The 15,523-nt window shown below is 43.3% G+C and overlaps 1 protein-coding gene across 1 annotated transcript in view; it reads right to left on the reverse strand.

Moving 5' to 3' along the window:
- Positions 1 to 10,675, reverse strand: part of TTLL9 (tubulin tyrosine ligase like 9) — a 52,780-nt gene extending 42,105 nt beyond the window's left edge. The window contains exons 1-2 of the mRNA XM_047771367.1: positions 10,584 to 10,675; positions 7,704 to 7,747 (exon numbers count right to left, since the gene is read on the reverse strand). Of these exons, the coding sequence (XP_047627323.1) occupies positions 7,704 to 7,747; positions 10,584 to 10,598 (59 nt within the window). The 5' untranslated portion in view covers positions 10,599 to 10,675. The remainder of the gene's footprint in view (positions 1 to 7,703; positions 7,748 to 10,583) is intronic.
- Between the last annotated feature and the right edge of the window lie 4,848 nt (positions 10,676 to 15,523).

A 15,523-nucleotide genomic window follows, 5' to 3' on the forward strand; every position in this document is an offset into this window, starting at 1 on the left:
CATCTCCCTCCTACTAGTCCAACTAAAACCCCAGGACGTTAGATATAAAACAAACATAAGAAGACCACGAAGGAGTTCCCGTTGTGGCAGAGCGGAAATGAATCCGACTAGTAACCATGAGGTTGCTGGTTTGATCCCTGGCCTTGATCAGTGGGTTGAGGATCTGGTGTTGCTGTGAGCTGTGGTGCAGGTCGCAGATGCAGCTCAGATCCCGCATTGCCATGACTGTGGCATAGGCCAGCAGCTGTAGCTCTGATTCAATCCCTAGCCTGGGAACCTCCATGTGCCACAGGTGCAGCCCTAAAAAGACGAAAAACAAAAACAACAAAACAAAACAAAACAAAACAAAAAAACCCAACCACATTTGAAGAACATATAAAGAACACAGGAAGAAAGCAAAGATGTCCACTCTCACTACTCTTATTCAACATAGAACTAGAAGTTCTAGCCAGTGCAATCAGGCAAGAAAGGGGATACAGATCAGACAGGAAGAAAGAAAACTGTCTCTTTTTGCAGATGACTATGTAAAAATTCCTAGAGAATCGAAAAAACAACTCACAAAGTAAAAGGTGAGTTCAGTGAGATTATAGGATATAAAGAAAACATACCAAATGCAATTACATTTCTATATATTATCAATGAACACATAAACACTAAAATTAAAATGCAATTTACAATTACATTTATTTTATTTTAATTGTCTTCTTAGGGCTGCACCTGTGGCATATGGAAGTCCCCAGGCTAGGGGTCAAATTGGAGCTGGCCGACACCATAGCCATAGCAACGCTAGATCTGAGCTGTGTCTGCAACCTATACAGCAGCTCATGACAACAACAGATCTTTTAACCCACTGAGTGGGGTCAGGGATCGAAGCTGCCTCCTCATGGATACTAGTTGGGTTTGTTACCACTGAGCCACCTTGGGAACACCTACAATTACTTTTTAAAAGAGGAATAATTAGGAGCAAATCTAACAACGCAAGTGCAGGACTTAGGTACTGGAAACTACAAAATGCAAATGCAAAAAATCAAAGAAGATCTAGATAAACTGAGAATCCTACCATGTCGATGGAATGAAAGACACTGCAGAGTAGAGATGTCAATTCTCCTCACATTGGTGTGCAGATTTAATGTGATTCTTGGGATCAAAATCCTAGTAAGGTTTTTTGGAAGATATAAATAAGATAATTCTAAAATGTATATGGAAAGGCAAAGATATTAGAACTGGAATATCTAAAATGATTTTGAAAAAATAAAATGCAACCAATTTCAAAACATCATGTAGCGTTGCCGTGAGCTGTGGTGTAGGTTGCAGACGTGGCTCGCATCCCGCATTGCTGTGGCTCTGGCATAGGCTGGCGGCTACAGCTCCGATTCAACCCCTAGCCCGGGAACCTCCATATGCCGCAGGAGCGGCCAAAGAAATGGAAAAAAAAAAAAGGCCAAAAAAAAGAGAAAAAAACATCGTGTAGCTACAGTAATCAAGACTGTGTGGTATTGGCAGAGAGACATAGACCAAAGGAACAGAACAAAGAACCAAGAGATAGACCCACACAAATATGTCCAACTGAATTTTGACAAATGAACAAAAGCAATTCAATGGAGGAAGAATAGCCTTTTCAATAAATAGTGCTGGAGCAATTGGGTATGCATGTGCAAAAAATGAACCTAGGCTTAAACCTCATATTTTATACAAGAACTCACTCAAAATAGGAGTTCCCATTGTGGCTCGGCAGTACCGAACCTGACTAGTATCCATGAAGATACGGGTTTGATCCCTGGCCTCATTCAGTGGGTTAAGGATCTGGTGTTGCTGTGACCTGTGTGGTAGGTTGCAGACAAAGCTCGGATCCCATGTTGCCATGACTGTGGCGTAGGTCTGCAGCTGCAGCTCCGATTCGACCCCTAACCTGGGAATTTCCATATGCCGTGGGTGTGGCACTAAAAAGACAAAAAACTAAGTATGCAACTGCTACATAGCCCATCAATTGTAAACCTGAGCATTTATACCAGTGAAAGGAAAACTAATGCGCAAGCCCATACTTGAATATTTATGACAAATTTACTGATACTAGACCCAAACTGGGAACAACTCAGATGACCTTCAACAGGTGAATGGTTAAGCACATGATGGTATAAACACTCCATGGAATATTAGTCAGCAATAAAAGGGAATGAACTGTTTATACACTTGACAATCAGATGTATCTCTAGAGAATTATGCTGAGCGAAAAAGGCTAATCCCAAAAGGTTAGTATGTATTGCATGATTCCATTATAAAACTCTTTGAAATGACAAAATTATTAACATGGAGAACAGATTCGCAGTTGTTGGCAGTTAAGGATAGGGTACTTTGGGAAGGGGAGGGAGGGAAGTTGGGCGGGGAAGCGAAGGTGGCTATAAAAGGCACTATGAGGGAGCCTTGTGGTGATGGAGGTATTGCATATTTTGACTCTATCAGTGTCAATATCCTGGTGGGACACTGTGCTATAGCTTTATTCCATGTTACCATTGGGGTGAACTGGGTAAAGGGCATGTGAAATCACTCTGTATTACTTCTTACAACTGCATATGAATCCACAATTAAAAATTCAATTTTTAGGAGTTCCCGTTGCGGCTCAGAGGTAATGAACCTAACTAGTATCCATGAGGATGTGGATTTGATCCCTGATCTTGCTCAGTGAGTTAAGAATCCAGCATAGCTGTGAGCTGCAATGTAGGTTGCAGACACATCTTGAACATGGGTGTTGCCGTGGCTGTGGTGTGGTCCGGCAGCTGCAGCTCTGATTTGACTCCTAGCCTGGGAACCTCCACACGCCGTGGGAGAGCCCCTAAAAAAAATTATTGCCAAAAAATGCTAACCATCGTCTAAGCCCATAGTGAGTTGTTGCAGTAACATAAAAGATCGCTGATCTCAGATTACCACAATAAATAATAATAAGGAAAAGGTATGAAGTATTGTGAGAATTACCAAAATGTGACAGACATGAAGGGAAAAATGATGTTGGAAAAATGGCACCAAGACTTGGTTGATGCAGGGTTGTCACAAACCTTCAATTTGGAAAATATCTATGAAGAGCAATAAAGCAAAGCACAATAAAATGAGGTTTGCCTGCACATGTGCACACACACACAAACACGCACACATATATATGTGTGTGTGTGTGTGTGTACACACACATACACACCCACACACATATGTGTGGGTGTGGATGTGTGAGGGTGTGGAATTTTTTGGTTTTCACTATTTTTATACACAATATTCAGAATGCAAAATAAAAGTATAAGACATTCAATAATAGAGCAGAAAAACGTAGTGTGTAATCAAGAGGAAAGACAGCCAAACTAGGTAACCCCATAAACAACTTGTAATTATTGGATAAGGACTTTAAACAGATATTGTAAATGTGTTAAATAAAACACATCAAAAGGTGGATATAATGAGTAAATATATGATTTATTGTGGAAAAGACACTGAAATTCAAAAAAAAGAAAAAAAAAACCAAAATGGAAGACTCTAGAACTGAAAACTATAATGTCGGCTATTGAAAGTTCATAGGATGAGCTTAACTGGTGACTGGACCGTTGTTTAAGAAAGGATAGTGGAGTTCCCGTCGTGGCGCAGTGGTTAACGAATCCGACTAGGAACCATGAGGTTTCGGGTTCGGTCCCTGCCCTTGCTCAGTGGGTTAACGATCCGGCGTTGCCATGAGCTGTGGTGTAGGTTGCAGACGCGGCTCGGATGTTGTGTTGCTGTGGCTCTGGCGTGGGCCGGTGGCTACAGCTCCGATTCAACCCCTAGCCTGGGAACCTCCATGTGCCGCGGGAGCGGCCCAAGAAATAGCAACAACAACAACAATAACAACAAAAAAGACAAAAAAAAAAAAGAAAGGATAGTGATGTTAGTCAAAGGGTACCAATTTCCAGTTATAAGAGGAATAAATTCTGAGGACCTAATTCCAGCATGGTGACTATACTATATGATACACTCAAAAGTTGCTAAGAGAATTGATACAACAAAAACAAAATTGTAATCACATGAGGCGAAGGCTGTGTTAACTAACCTGATTATGTAACGAGTGTGTTATTGCTTTTCAAATGAATTAAGAATTTTTTAAAAATTTATCACCTAAAATATCTAATATGGTGAATGTTGATGAGTATAAGCCACAGAACCAAAAATTAGAGACCACAATAATTTTTAAATTGTAAAGGATTCCGAGCTCAAAATTCAAAAACTACCACTCGAAAGTATTGAAGTATTTAAACTTAATCCAAAGCAATCAAGAGACACAGCTTCAGGAGTTTCCGTTGTGGCGCAGTGGTTAACGAATCTGACTAGGAACCATGAGGTTGCGGGTTCGGTCCCTGCCCTTGCTCAGTGGGTTAACGATCTGGCGTTGCTGTGAGCTGTGGTGTAGGCTGCAGACGCGCCTCGGATCTCGTGTTGCTGTGGCTCTGGCGTAGGCCGGAGACTACAGCTCCGATTGGACCCCTAGCCTGGGAACCTCCATATGCCTCTAGAAAAAACTAACTAAAAAAATAAAATCAGGCAAATACCAAGTGTTTGCAAGAATGTGGAGAAATGATAAATATCCAACAAAACACCGGTGAGAGTGTAAATTGGATAAACTTTTGAGGAGCAATTTGGCATATAAAAGCCATCAGCTACTCCTACATACATATTGGACTGGCAAAAATCTAAAAGCTCGAGTTTTGGCAACAATATGCTAAATGGAAACGCCTCTTCTTTTTTTTTTTTTTTTGGTCTTTTTGCCTTTTCTAGGGCCACTCCCGCGCGGCATATGGAGGTTCCCAGGCTAGGGATCGAATCGGAGCCGTAGTCACCGGCCTACGCCAGAGCCACAGCAACTCGGGATCCGAGCCGCATCTGCAACCTACACTACAGCTCACGGGAACGCCAGATCATTAACCCACTGACAAGGCCAGGGATCGAACTTGCAACCTCATGGTTCCTAGTCGGATTCGTTAACCGCTGAGCCACGACGGGAACTCCTGGAAACTCCTCTTCTGATGGCAGAAGTCACCATAGAGAACCACATGGCAGTGTTTAGTAAGTGCATATACTTGCCACCAGGCAGTCTAGTCTAGCCCTATACCCTACATAGGCACTAGGCAAAATATATGTACAAGGATGTTCCTTCGTAATTGTTCATATTTTTATGGAAGTAACCTGCAGCACACGCTTTTGGCTCATCTTTATCTCTTGCACATTCACCATCCCTGTGCATGCCAATTGGAGGGCTTTCCTCTACCAGCACCTGCAGCTCTTGACCTGGGGGCTTTTTCTAGCCCCTAGTCTGCTCAGCCTGTGCTTGCAGTAGATGTGAAGTACCAGGGAGTGAACTTCCCTCCCCTAAGAGCATATAACCAATCATGACTGCAGCTGAAGGACAATTGATGGACACATCCTCCAGCCCTCTCATCACTCAGTTGGGGTAACTCTACAGTGTGCTCTATACTCTCTCATAGGAGTCCCTGATGGGATGGAGACCCACTTGCCCACAGCAAGAACCCATCAATAATGCACCTTTTATTGGTTCCTTTCCCTTAGCTGCCTGACTTCCCCGCTTCCCTGCCAATGCTTACTGGAACCACCTTCCATGTAAAGACTTGCTCTCACATCCTTGTCTCAGGGTCGGCTTCTGGAGGAAAGCAATACTAAGGCTCAACCTAAGTGCCTTTCAAGAGGAAGATAAATAAATAACTTGTGGTATGTAATGGAATATCTATATATCTATATATAGATATAGATATAGAGTTTATAAAATGTATCCAGAGCTACACGCACCAACATGGACAAATACTGAGAGTACAATTTTGTGTGACAAAAGCAGAGTGCAGAATAATAATGGCATAATGCCACTTGTGTAACTTGTATTCTTAGCCACTCATGCAGCCAGGGTGTCCAGGTGACACAATTCTGGTCAATAAGATGAAAGCATAGACTGCTCAGAACCGTGGGTTCCTGCAAAGCGTTTGTACCCTTGATGGGTTTTTTGTGGTTTTTTGTTTGTTTGTTTTTGTGTTTTTAGGGTCAAACCCATGGCATACGGAAGTTCCCAGGCTAGGGGTTGAATTGGAGCTGAGCCACAGCCACAGCAACACTGGATCTGAGCCACGTCTGTGACCCACACTACAGCTCATGGCAATGCTGGATCCTTAACCCACTGAGCGAGGCGAGGGATTGAACCGAGACTTCATGGATGCTGGTCGGGTTCATTAACCGCTGAGCCACGACAGGAACTCCGTTTGTTCTCTTGACAAGAGTGAGATAGCCTGAGTCTTCCCTCCCCTGCTTCTTCCCATCTTAATCATGATGTGAAAGCCGTAGCTGTAGCAGCCACTTGGTGTCCATCAGGAAAAGGTCAAGATAATCACAGGTACGAGCTCTGACATGGTTGAACCCCTATACCAGCCCTTCTGACTCTCTGTTACATGAAGAGGGAAAGAACGCAAGTTTTAAAATTTACCATTAATTGGGTTTCCTCTTATTTATAGTTAAGCACATTTCTAATTGATATCTGCCCTCATAAAATAGATAGTGAGTCGTATTAAGAAAAGGGCTCTTTGTTTTGTTGGTGTGTAAGTTCTGGAACAGAACTGAATTGCTCTGCCTGCAAACATGAAAGGTTTGATAGTGGAGAGACAGAGTCAGTGGGGAGAGAAAGACGGCAAAGGAGATGGAGGGGTGCCGCACGAGAGACGGGTCAGAAACCACACAGGCCCTCCCCGTGGCGGTGCAGCCAGGAAAGACTTTAAAAAGGATAGCAATATCTAATAAAATAGGGGACAGAAGAATCTCAAATACATGCCATGGTCTGTGCAATGTAAACTGCCTCTTCCAACTCCCCACAAAAATCTTCAGTAAAGTCTACATTGCTCCAGCCTGCTTTGTGCACGTGGATTCTGTGTGCTGAATCCAAAGATGTGCTGAGTTCTGCATCGAGATTATTATTTTTTTTGTCTTCTTTTTTTTTTTTTTAAATCTTTTAGGCCTGCGCTCATGGCATATGGAGGTTCCCAGGCTAGGGGTGCAATCAGAACTATAACTGCCAGCCTATGCCAGAGCCACAGCAACTCGGGATCCGAGCTGTGCCTGCAACCTACACCACAGCTCATGGCAACCCTGGATCCTTAACCCACTGAGCGAGGCCAGGGATGAACCCGAGTGCTCATGGATGCCAGTCGCATTTGCTAACTGCTGGGTTCGCAGGGAACTCCTGCGTCGAGATTACTGATGCAGAGTGAAGCAGAGGATCAGAGTGGAGTTGACATTTGAGTTATTCAGTCAACTTCACACGGTTGTTCAAGGAGGCAAAAGAGCACATTTAGATACAACGTAGGTCCTGAAGACCAACAAGCTCTGCCACTAACTGATCCTACGGTCTTGAGCAAGTAACTTAGCCTCTCTGAGCTTCAGATTCCCCATCTGTTAAATGGACTTAGCAGCAGTATCTACTTCAAATAATTATGGTAAGTATTCAAGATATATAAGTACAGTGACTAGCCCTGGCCTGGCACATACTAAGTGCTCAATAATTGTTTGTTGTTGCTGTTGTTGCTGCTATTGTTAATATTATTATAGAAGGGGGAAGGAGGGATGGACAAAGGGATGGATGAATGGAAGGAAGGAAGGAAGCAGTCAGCTCTGTGTATATTGGATTGGGTAGGATCACTCACCGCTCTTTTCCCTTTGGCAATCCATGGACCTTGTAATTTTGAGTCTGCAATGAGAAAAGCAAAATGATGTAACTTTCTTCAAATCTATCTTGTATTCCCAGCTCAACCTACTGCACAAATTAAAATACTCAAGCTATCAAACTCAACACTGCTCAGATGCTAAGGTCCAGCCTGGCCAAGTTGGCACGGTCATGCTGATGACGAGTATAGTGAATGTCTGGTTTTCAATCTTCCAAAAGTCCAACTACGAACCCCAGTTTGAGGGCTGAACTCAGCAGGATACGTAAGAAGGATCTGGACCTTCTACTCTAACCTTGAATGTTTGATCCTCCATGGTCCAGGAGGAGCTGAGTCAATGACTCAGGGCAATGTTAATTCCTTCTACCCAAAATGTTCTTTCTAAATCCTCAAAGGAGGGGGGTTAGGTATTAATCTCCTCCGAAACAGTTCGGACCTTAAGTCCTAGTAAGACTGATCCCTAAGGCAGGTGTGAAAAAAAGAAATCAAAATCAGACCAATGCAGAATGATCCTTGCAGCTTGGACAGACTTTGTCATCTGTATTCATTTTCTGTGGCTACATAGCAAATTATCACAAACTTAGTGTATTAAAAGAATATAAATCTATATCTCATGGTTTCTATGGGTCAGGAGCCTGAGCATGTCTTCACTGGATCCTCTCCCCAGATCTCACAGGGCTATAGTCAAGGTGATAACTGGGGTTATATTTCTCCTCTGGGGCTTGGAGTCCTTCTCCAAGATTCTCTAGACTGTCGGCAGAATTGTTACTTGGGGTTGTAGGACTGAGGTCCCTGTTTACTTTCTAGTCATTGGCTGGGGACTACTTTCAGCTCCTAGAGGCCACTTGCAGTTTCTTTCAAAGTGGCCCCCACGGGCAGTTTACAACATGGATGTTTTCTCTCTTCCAGGCCAGCAGGAGCATTGTCCCTCTGATTCCCAACCCTCCCCTCGTCCAAGTCAACTATGATGGAATAACATAATATATTGTAATCATGGTAGTAACTATCCTATCAAATTCACAGGCTCCACCTGTGATTTAGGTAGGCTATCTTAGGAATCTGCCTACTATATAATCCTACCCCCCAAAGAGCCAGTGGAAGGGGATAGAGAACACAGCTTTACAAAACTGGCAGAACTAAGTGCCCCCCCCCCAAAAAAAAGCAGATGATTTTTTTTTTTTTGGTCTTTTTGCCATTTTCTTGGGCTGCTCCCTCGGCATATGGAGGTTCCCAGGCTAGGGGTCCAATCAGAGCTGTAGCCACCGGCCCACGCCAGAGCTCATGGCAACGCTGGATCCTTAACCCACTGAGCAAGGCCAGCGATTGAACCTGCAACCTCATGGTTCCTAGTCGGATTTGTTAACCACTGAGCCATGACAGGAACTCCAGCAAGGGAAATTTTATCCCTTTTGTCCATTCAACCCCTCGAAGTCCTCCAGCATTATCCAAGTAAAATATTTTTTATTTGCTCATATTTATGTATGTTTATTCAGTTGCTCCAGGGTCTTTACTTGAAAGACTTTCCCTTTTCTCACTGAAGTCCTTTGGCTCTTCTGTCAAAATTCAGTTGCCTGTGTATAGATGGATCTATCTCTAGACTCTAGTCTGTTCTATTGACTTATTTGTCTACTCTTAGGTCACTATCACTCTGTCTTAATCAGCTTTCTAGTAAATCTTGAAATCAGGTAGTACAAGTCCTCCAACTTTTTTTTTTCAAGATTGTCTTTGCAATTTGAAGTCCTCTGACTTCAATATAAATGTTAGAATCAGCTTGCTAATTTCTACCCAAAAAAGTATATTGATATTTTTATTGGGATTGTATTGGATGTACAGATCATTTTGGGAAGAAGTAACATCATAAATTATTGTATTCATCATTCTATGAATATGGTCTATCTCTTTATTAATTTGTCTTTAATTTATTTCCATAATGTTTTCTAGTTTTCAGTAGAGAAGTCTTAAACTTTTAAAATTAGATTTATTCATAGGTATGGGGTTTTTTTTTGCGATGCTATTATAAGTTTTTACATTTTCATTTTCCAATTAAGTGATGATGGTATATTGTGGTAAACAGAATAATGCTCCTCAAAATGTGCCCATGTTCAAATCTATAAATATGTTATATTACATGGCAAAGGGAAATTAAGGTTGTAGATGGAATTAAAGTTGTGAAGCACCTGACTTTAAAATAGCGATTATCCTGTATTAACTGGATGGACCCAATGTAATCACTCATCTTTTGCTGAGTGATTACCCTCAGGAGGGAATTAAAGAAATGGAGGTGGAACACGTGTTAAGAAGCAGGCTGAGGTGGGAGACCTGGATTCTAGAGTGATTCATTCCTCTCTCTGCGTCTAATCTTTTCCACTTTTGAAATGGGGACACGGATGGGCCTGTGCACTCCTAGAGGGCTGGGGCTTGTCAGATTCACCTCTGCGTCCCCATTGGGCAGCACTCTGGGCTCTCCTGGAAAAAGACACTAATTAGCATTTGGGAGATGGATGGATGAGCCAGTAGCAAGAAGGCTGTGGGGTGACTAGATCTGACTAGATCTCTAAGAGCTTTTCCAGGTCAGGAAATCAGAAATTCTGAGCGTCCCTCAGGGTCACGAAAATCGCCCAGTACAGTTTAGAATCCTAGAGTTACGTAAATTTCCCGCCAGCAAACTGGGTTCCTTGGACTAGCGCGGAAACTCCGGCGTCGCGCGGCATGCCGGGACTTGTAGTCTTTTCTCTCATTTCATCATTTTCTTCTCATTCTAGCCGGAATCCCTCCTCGAAGGACTCCTCAACTTCTAAACCCTCTGCGTTTTCCCTCCCTCTCTAGGGGCGATGAAACATCTGGATCGAGGGGCACTCTTACCTTAGGTCGCGACATGATACGATTCCCCAGGGCCGGCTCCAAACCGCCGCGGAGTCCAGCTCCAGCCTGTGCGTCTCGTTGCCAAGGTGACGGAGTGACGCTCTGCCGCTCTGATTGGATGAGGCAAGGGCACTCCTTCCCGCGCAGCAAACAGAGCCGAGCCGATAGTAGCCGATCGTAGCCGGTGCTGGCCGAGGTGGCCGAGACCTTTCTACTCCCTCAACCTTTCTTTCCCAGCCCCATGCTTCCGCGCCCCTGGGGCACACCAGGCCAGAGACTGACTGCCAGCCGTGGGCACTCACTGCCTAGCGCCTCCTCTGGCTGCACCCAATAGCGCTGCATCTGAAAAGTTGTCAGCTTCTGACCAGTGCATGGATCTAAGTTTCCTTACACGGTCCTTCACTAAATTACCTGCTCAGTTCGTCACATGGCCAGTCATTTCTGGTCCCTTTCAATCACTCTTTAATTCTTAGGCACCAACTCTACGCCAGGACTCACCTCAACGCTGTCTACTAGTGCCCACTCTTCCCTAACCATTTGATTCATTCTCTCCCCTGCATATAACCCCAAGTGGCAATTTATTCGTTATTGCACCCTGTATTGGCTCTTTGTCCTTCCGTGCCTTGATTCCACTCTGCCAGGGGAGATAACTATTAAAAATTAGAAACTATTTAAAATTTTTTGTTGTTTCGTAGCAACAAAAATATGTTATGTAGGAATATGTCTAACAAAATATGACATTTCATTAAACAACAAATTTTTATTAAGCATCTGCTCTATGTCCTGTGCCATTCTTGACTCCGAGGCTATAGCAGTGAACAAAACCAACAAATATTGTGGAGTCTATATTCTCATAGAGAAAACTACAAAATATTATTGAAGAACATTAAAGAAGACATGAATAAGTGGAGGGATATACCATGTACATGGATAGAAAGACTTGAGGTATCATAAAGACATGTATTTTTCCAAATCCAATTAGGATTATTGAGAGCCCTTGTCAAACCAAAACAACAAAGTGTATGTTTTGAGGAAGAGAGATATTTCTTTGTATATCAATCCCATTACGGTGCATGGAGAGGCAAATATTAATGTAATACAATAGGGATCCTAGAAACAAACACAGGGGTGTGTATACGCGTGTGTGTGTGAGAGAGAAAGAGAACCTAGTGTACAGTAGAGAGGTAGAGGCATCATAAATCAGTAGCAAAAGGATGAAGAACTCAATAAATGACCCTGAGAAACTGGTTTTCCATAGGAGTAAAAAATAGATAACCAATTCTAGTGGATTAATGAATAAATATGGCAGAGTTCCCGTTGTGGCTCAGCAGTAATGAACCTGACTAGTATCCATGAGGATGCTGATTCCATCCCTGGCCCCGTTCAGTGGGTTAAGGATCCAGCACTGCTGCAAGCTGCAGTGTAGGCAGAAGACATGGCTCAGATTTGGCATTGCTATGGCCTGGCGTAGTCCAGCAGCTGTAACTCCTATTCGACTCCTAGCCTGGGAATCTCCATATGCCATGCGGCCCTAAAAAGACAAAAAAAAAAAAAAGGAAAAGAAAAGAAAAAAAATTAATATGGCAAACAAATATTTCAGTTAAGAGCGCCAACTCCCAAGCAGTTGAAAAACCAACCATAACTTTAGAGTCAGCCCTTCCTATCTGTATTCCCCTCATCCTTGGACTCAACCAACCTCCAACTGTGTAGTACTGTAGTATATATTTATTGAAAAAAAATCCTGGCGTTCCCTAGTGACCTAGTGTTTAAGGATCTGGCATTTTCACTGCTGTGGCTCTGGTCACTGCTATGGCTCCAGTCACTGCTGTGATACAGGTTCCATCCTTGACCTGGGAACTTCTGCAGCATTAGCCAAAAAGAAAAAAGAAAAAAGAAAAAAAATTCACACATAAGTGGATCTGCTCAGTTCAAACTCATGTTATTCAAGGGTCAACTGCATATACATTTTTTTTCTTTTTAAGGCTGCACCTGCAGCATATCAAAGTTCCCAGGCTAGGGGTCAAATCTGAGCTGCAGCTGCTGACCTACACCAGATCTGAGCTGCATCTGTGACCTATGCTGCACACTCCTATGTGGGGCTCTTAAGCTACTGAACCACAACGAGAACTCCATATGTGTATGATCTCATGGTGGTGAAGGGTTTCTTTATAAAGCATTAATTCAGAAGGGAAAATTGATCTGTGGCTCTCTCAAAATTTAAACTGTCATATAACAAAAGATACCATAAATTGGATTAAAAGACAAGCTACAGACTAGGAATAAAAATCTGCATCATATTTAACAAAGGGCTAGTATTCAAAGAACTCCTGCAAACCATTAAGAAAAAGACTCTTCCCCCACAACCTACAAAAGAAAAGTGGACAAAATATACAAAACAAGGAAATTTCAGCAGAAGAAACTCAAATTGCCAATAAGCAATTAAGATACATTAGGCAACATAATTAGAAGAGATGATTTCAAATATTCAGCTAGTCAAAAATTTAAACATATATCAATTCTAAGTGTGAACATGTCGGAACAACAAGAATCCTTATATGTTGCCAGTACACTCACACTTTGGAAGGCAATTTGGCGATATCTTGTAAAGATGAAAAGATACACAACTTACGACATGGCGATTCCACAGCTGGACGTATATCCCATAGGCTTTCTGAATACAGTCTCACAATCCATAGAGTGCCTTTCATTTTGCAGCTAATGTGCAAGGTGACAACCTTCCCTAAAGAAATTCTCACACTTGTGCATGGGTTGCAGCCTTCTTTATATTAGTGGAAAATAATAGAAATGACACATATGTCCACTAGTAGGGTGATGGACAGATAAAATGAGATATATCCTAATAACAAAATATTATACAATGATAAAAATGAATGATCCAGCCCTACATCAGCATGGAAATATCCCCCAAACTTACTGTTGGATCAATAAAAGCAAGTTGTAGAATGATAAATTTTTTTTTTTTTTGGCTGAGCCCTCAGCATGCGGAAGTTCCGGGGCCAGGGATTGAACCCTTGCCACAGCTGTGACAACTGATGGATTCTTAACCCACTGAGTCACCAGGAAACTCTGATAAATATTTTTAAAGGTTACAATTTGTGTTAATTATGAACACATATACAAAAGTATATTCTGTATACTTATGAGTATTATAGGTATTACAAGTTTAAAAAAGCAAGACTGGAGGGAGTTCCTGTTGCGGATCAGAGGAAACGAATCTCACTTGTATCAGTGAGGACGCAGGTTCAATCCCTGGTCTCGCTCAGAGGGTTAAGGATCCGGCATTGCTGTGAGCTGTGGTGTAGGTCGCAGACTTGGCTCGGATCCCACATTGCTAGGGCTGTGGTGTAGGCCAGCGGCTACAGCTCTGATTGGACTCCTAGCCTGGGAACTTCCATATGCCTCAGGTGCAGCCCTAAAAAGACCAAAAACAAGCACGCAAACAACAATCAAACAAAACAGACTGGAAAGATGCACACTCAATTCATGATAGTGTTGCCTCTGGGGAGAGAATGAAAGAGGAGGAGAGAGGGAAGGAAATTTCAACAATGTGAAGTTTATTGGGGATTTTTTTTTAACAACACAGTTGAAGCAAATAGGTCAAAATATTCTTATCTGGATTTGTTTTTGTTTTTTTTACAGCAGTAGGAGAAATTCAGTACTACCACAGAGGAAGTTTAGCAGGCTTTGGGAATGCAGAACAGGGGGGTGTAACCGACTCTAAGGGGGTCAGCTGAGACTTCCGGGAGGAAATGGGAGTTCATCTGGTAAAGGGATGGGAAGGACATTCCAGGCCGAGGGAGTGGCACTTACAAAGCCTGGAAGACACAACTGAGGAAATGAATGCAGATCAGTGACCAGGAAAGAGTGAAGAGAGGAGAGAGGAGCCGGCCAAGCTGTTTTTCCTGTTTCCTTTTCCACAGATGTGGAAACAGAGCCCTGATGAGGGGAGTGGAACCCAGACCCCCTAACTCCCCGTCAGGTGCTTTTTGATAATAATAATGACATAGGGCCACACCCGTGGCATCTGGAAGTTCCCAGGCTAGGGGTCCAATCAGAGCAGCAGTTGCCAGCCTAGGCTACAGCCACAGCAACGTGGGATCCTAGCCGGGGCTGCAGCCTACACCACAGCTCACGGCAAGGCCAGATCCTTAACCCACTGAGCAAGGCCAGGGGTGGAACCACATCCTCTTGGATACTAGTTGGGATTCGCTTTCACTGTGACATAGTGGAAACTCCCTGTAGGGAGCGCTTTAAATGTGTCCTTGCATTTAATCCCCAGACAGACCTAGAGGGATTTTTCTTCCTCATTTTACAGATGGAAAAGCTGAGGCCCAAGGTCATTAAGAAATGTGTGGAAGGTCACAGCGGCAAAAGCCAGATCCCACAGGGCCTTGTGTGCCATGCTAAGCAGGTTGGACTTTTTCCAAAGGCATTGGGGAGTGTATTAGATTCCTGTTGCTGCTGTAATTACCACAAACTGAGTGACTTACAGCGCAAATGTATTAGCATACATTTCCGAGGTCAGACGTCTGACACGGGTCTCACTAAGCTACCATGAAGGTGTCGGCTGGTCGGAGTTCCTTTTGGAGGCTCGTGGGAGAGAGTCTGTTTCTCTGCTTTTCCACCTGCCTTCCTCGGCTCATGGCCCCCTTCCATTTTGGAAGCCAGAACTCACAGCCCTCTGACCTCTGCTGTAGTTACCACATCCCCTCTGACCCGCCTTCGCCTGTCTCCCTCTTTCACCTCCAAGGATTCCTGTGATTACACTGGACCCACCCAAACAACGGAGGATCATCTGATCCTCTCCCATCTCACGGTCAGCGGATCAGCCACGTCAATTCCATCTGAGGCCTTAATTCCCTCTTCCCACATAAGGTAACATGTTCACAATTTCCAGGACATCTTTGGGAGGATCATTA

This window comes from Phacochoerus africanus, chromosome 3 (genome assembly GCF_016906955.1).
Source record: "Phacochoerus africanus isolate WHEZ1 chromosome 3, ROS_Pafr_v1, whole genome shotgun sequence".
Taxonomy (NCBI): Eukaryota; Metazoa; Chordata; class Mammalia; order Artiodactyla; family Suidae; genus Phacochoerus; species Phacochoerus africanus.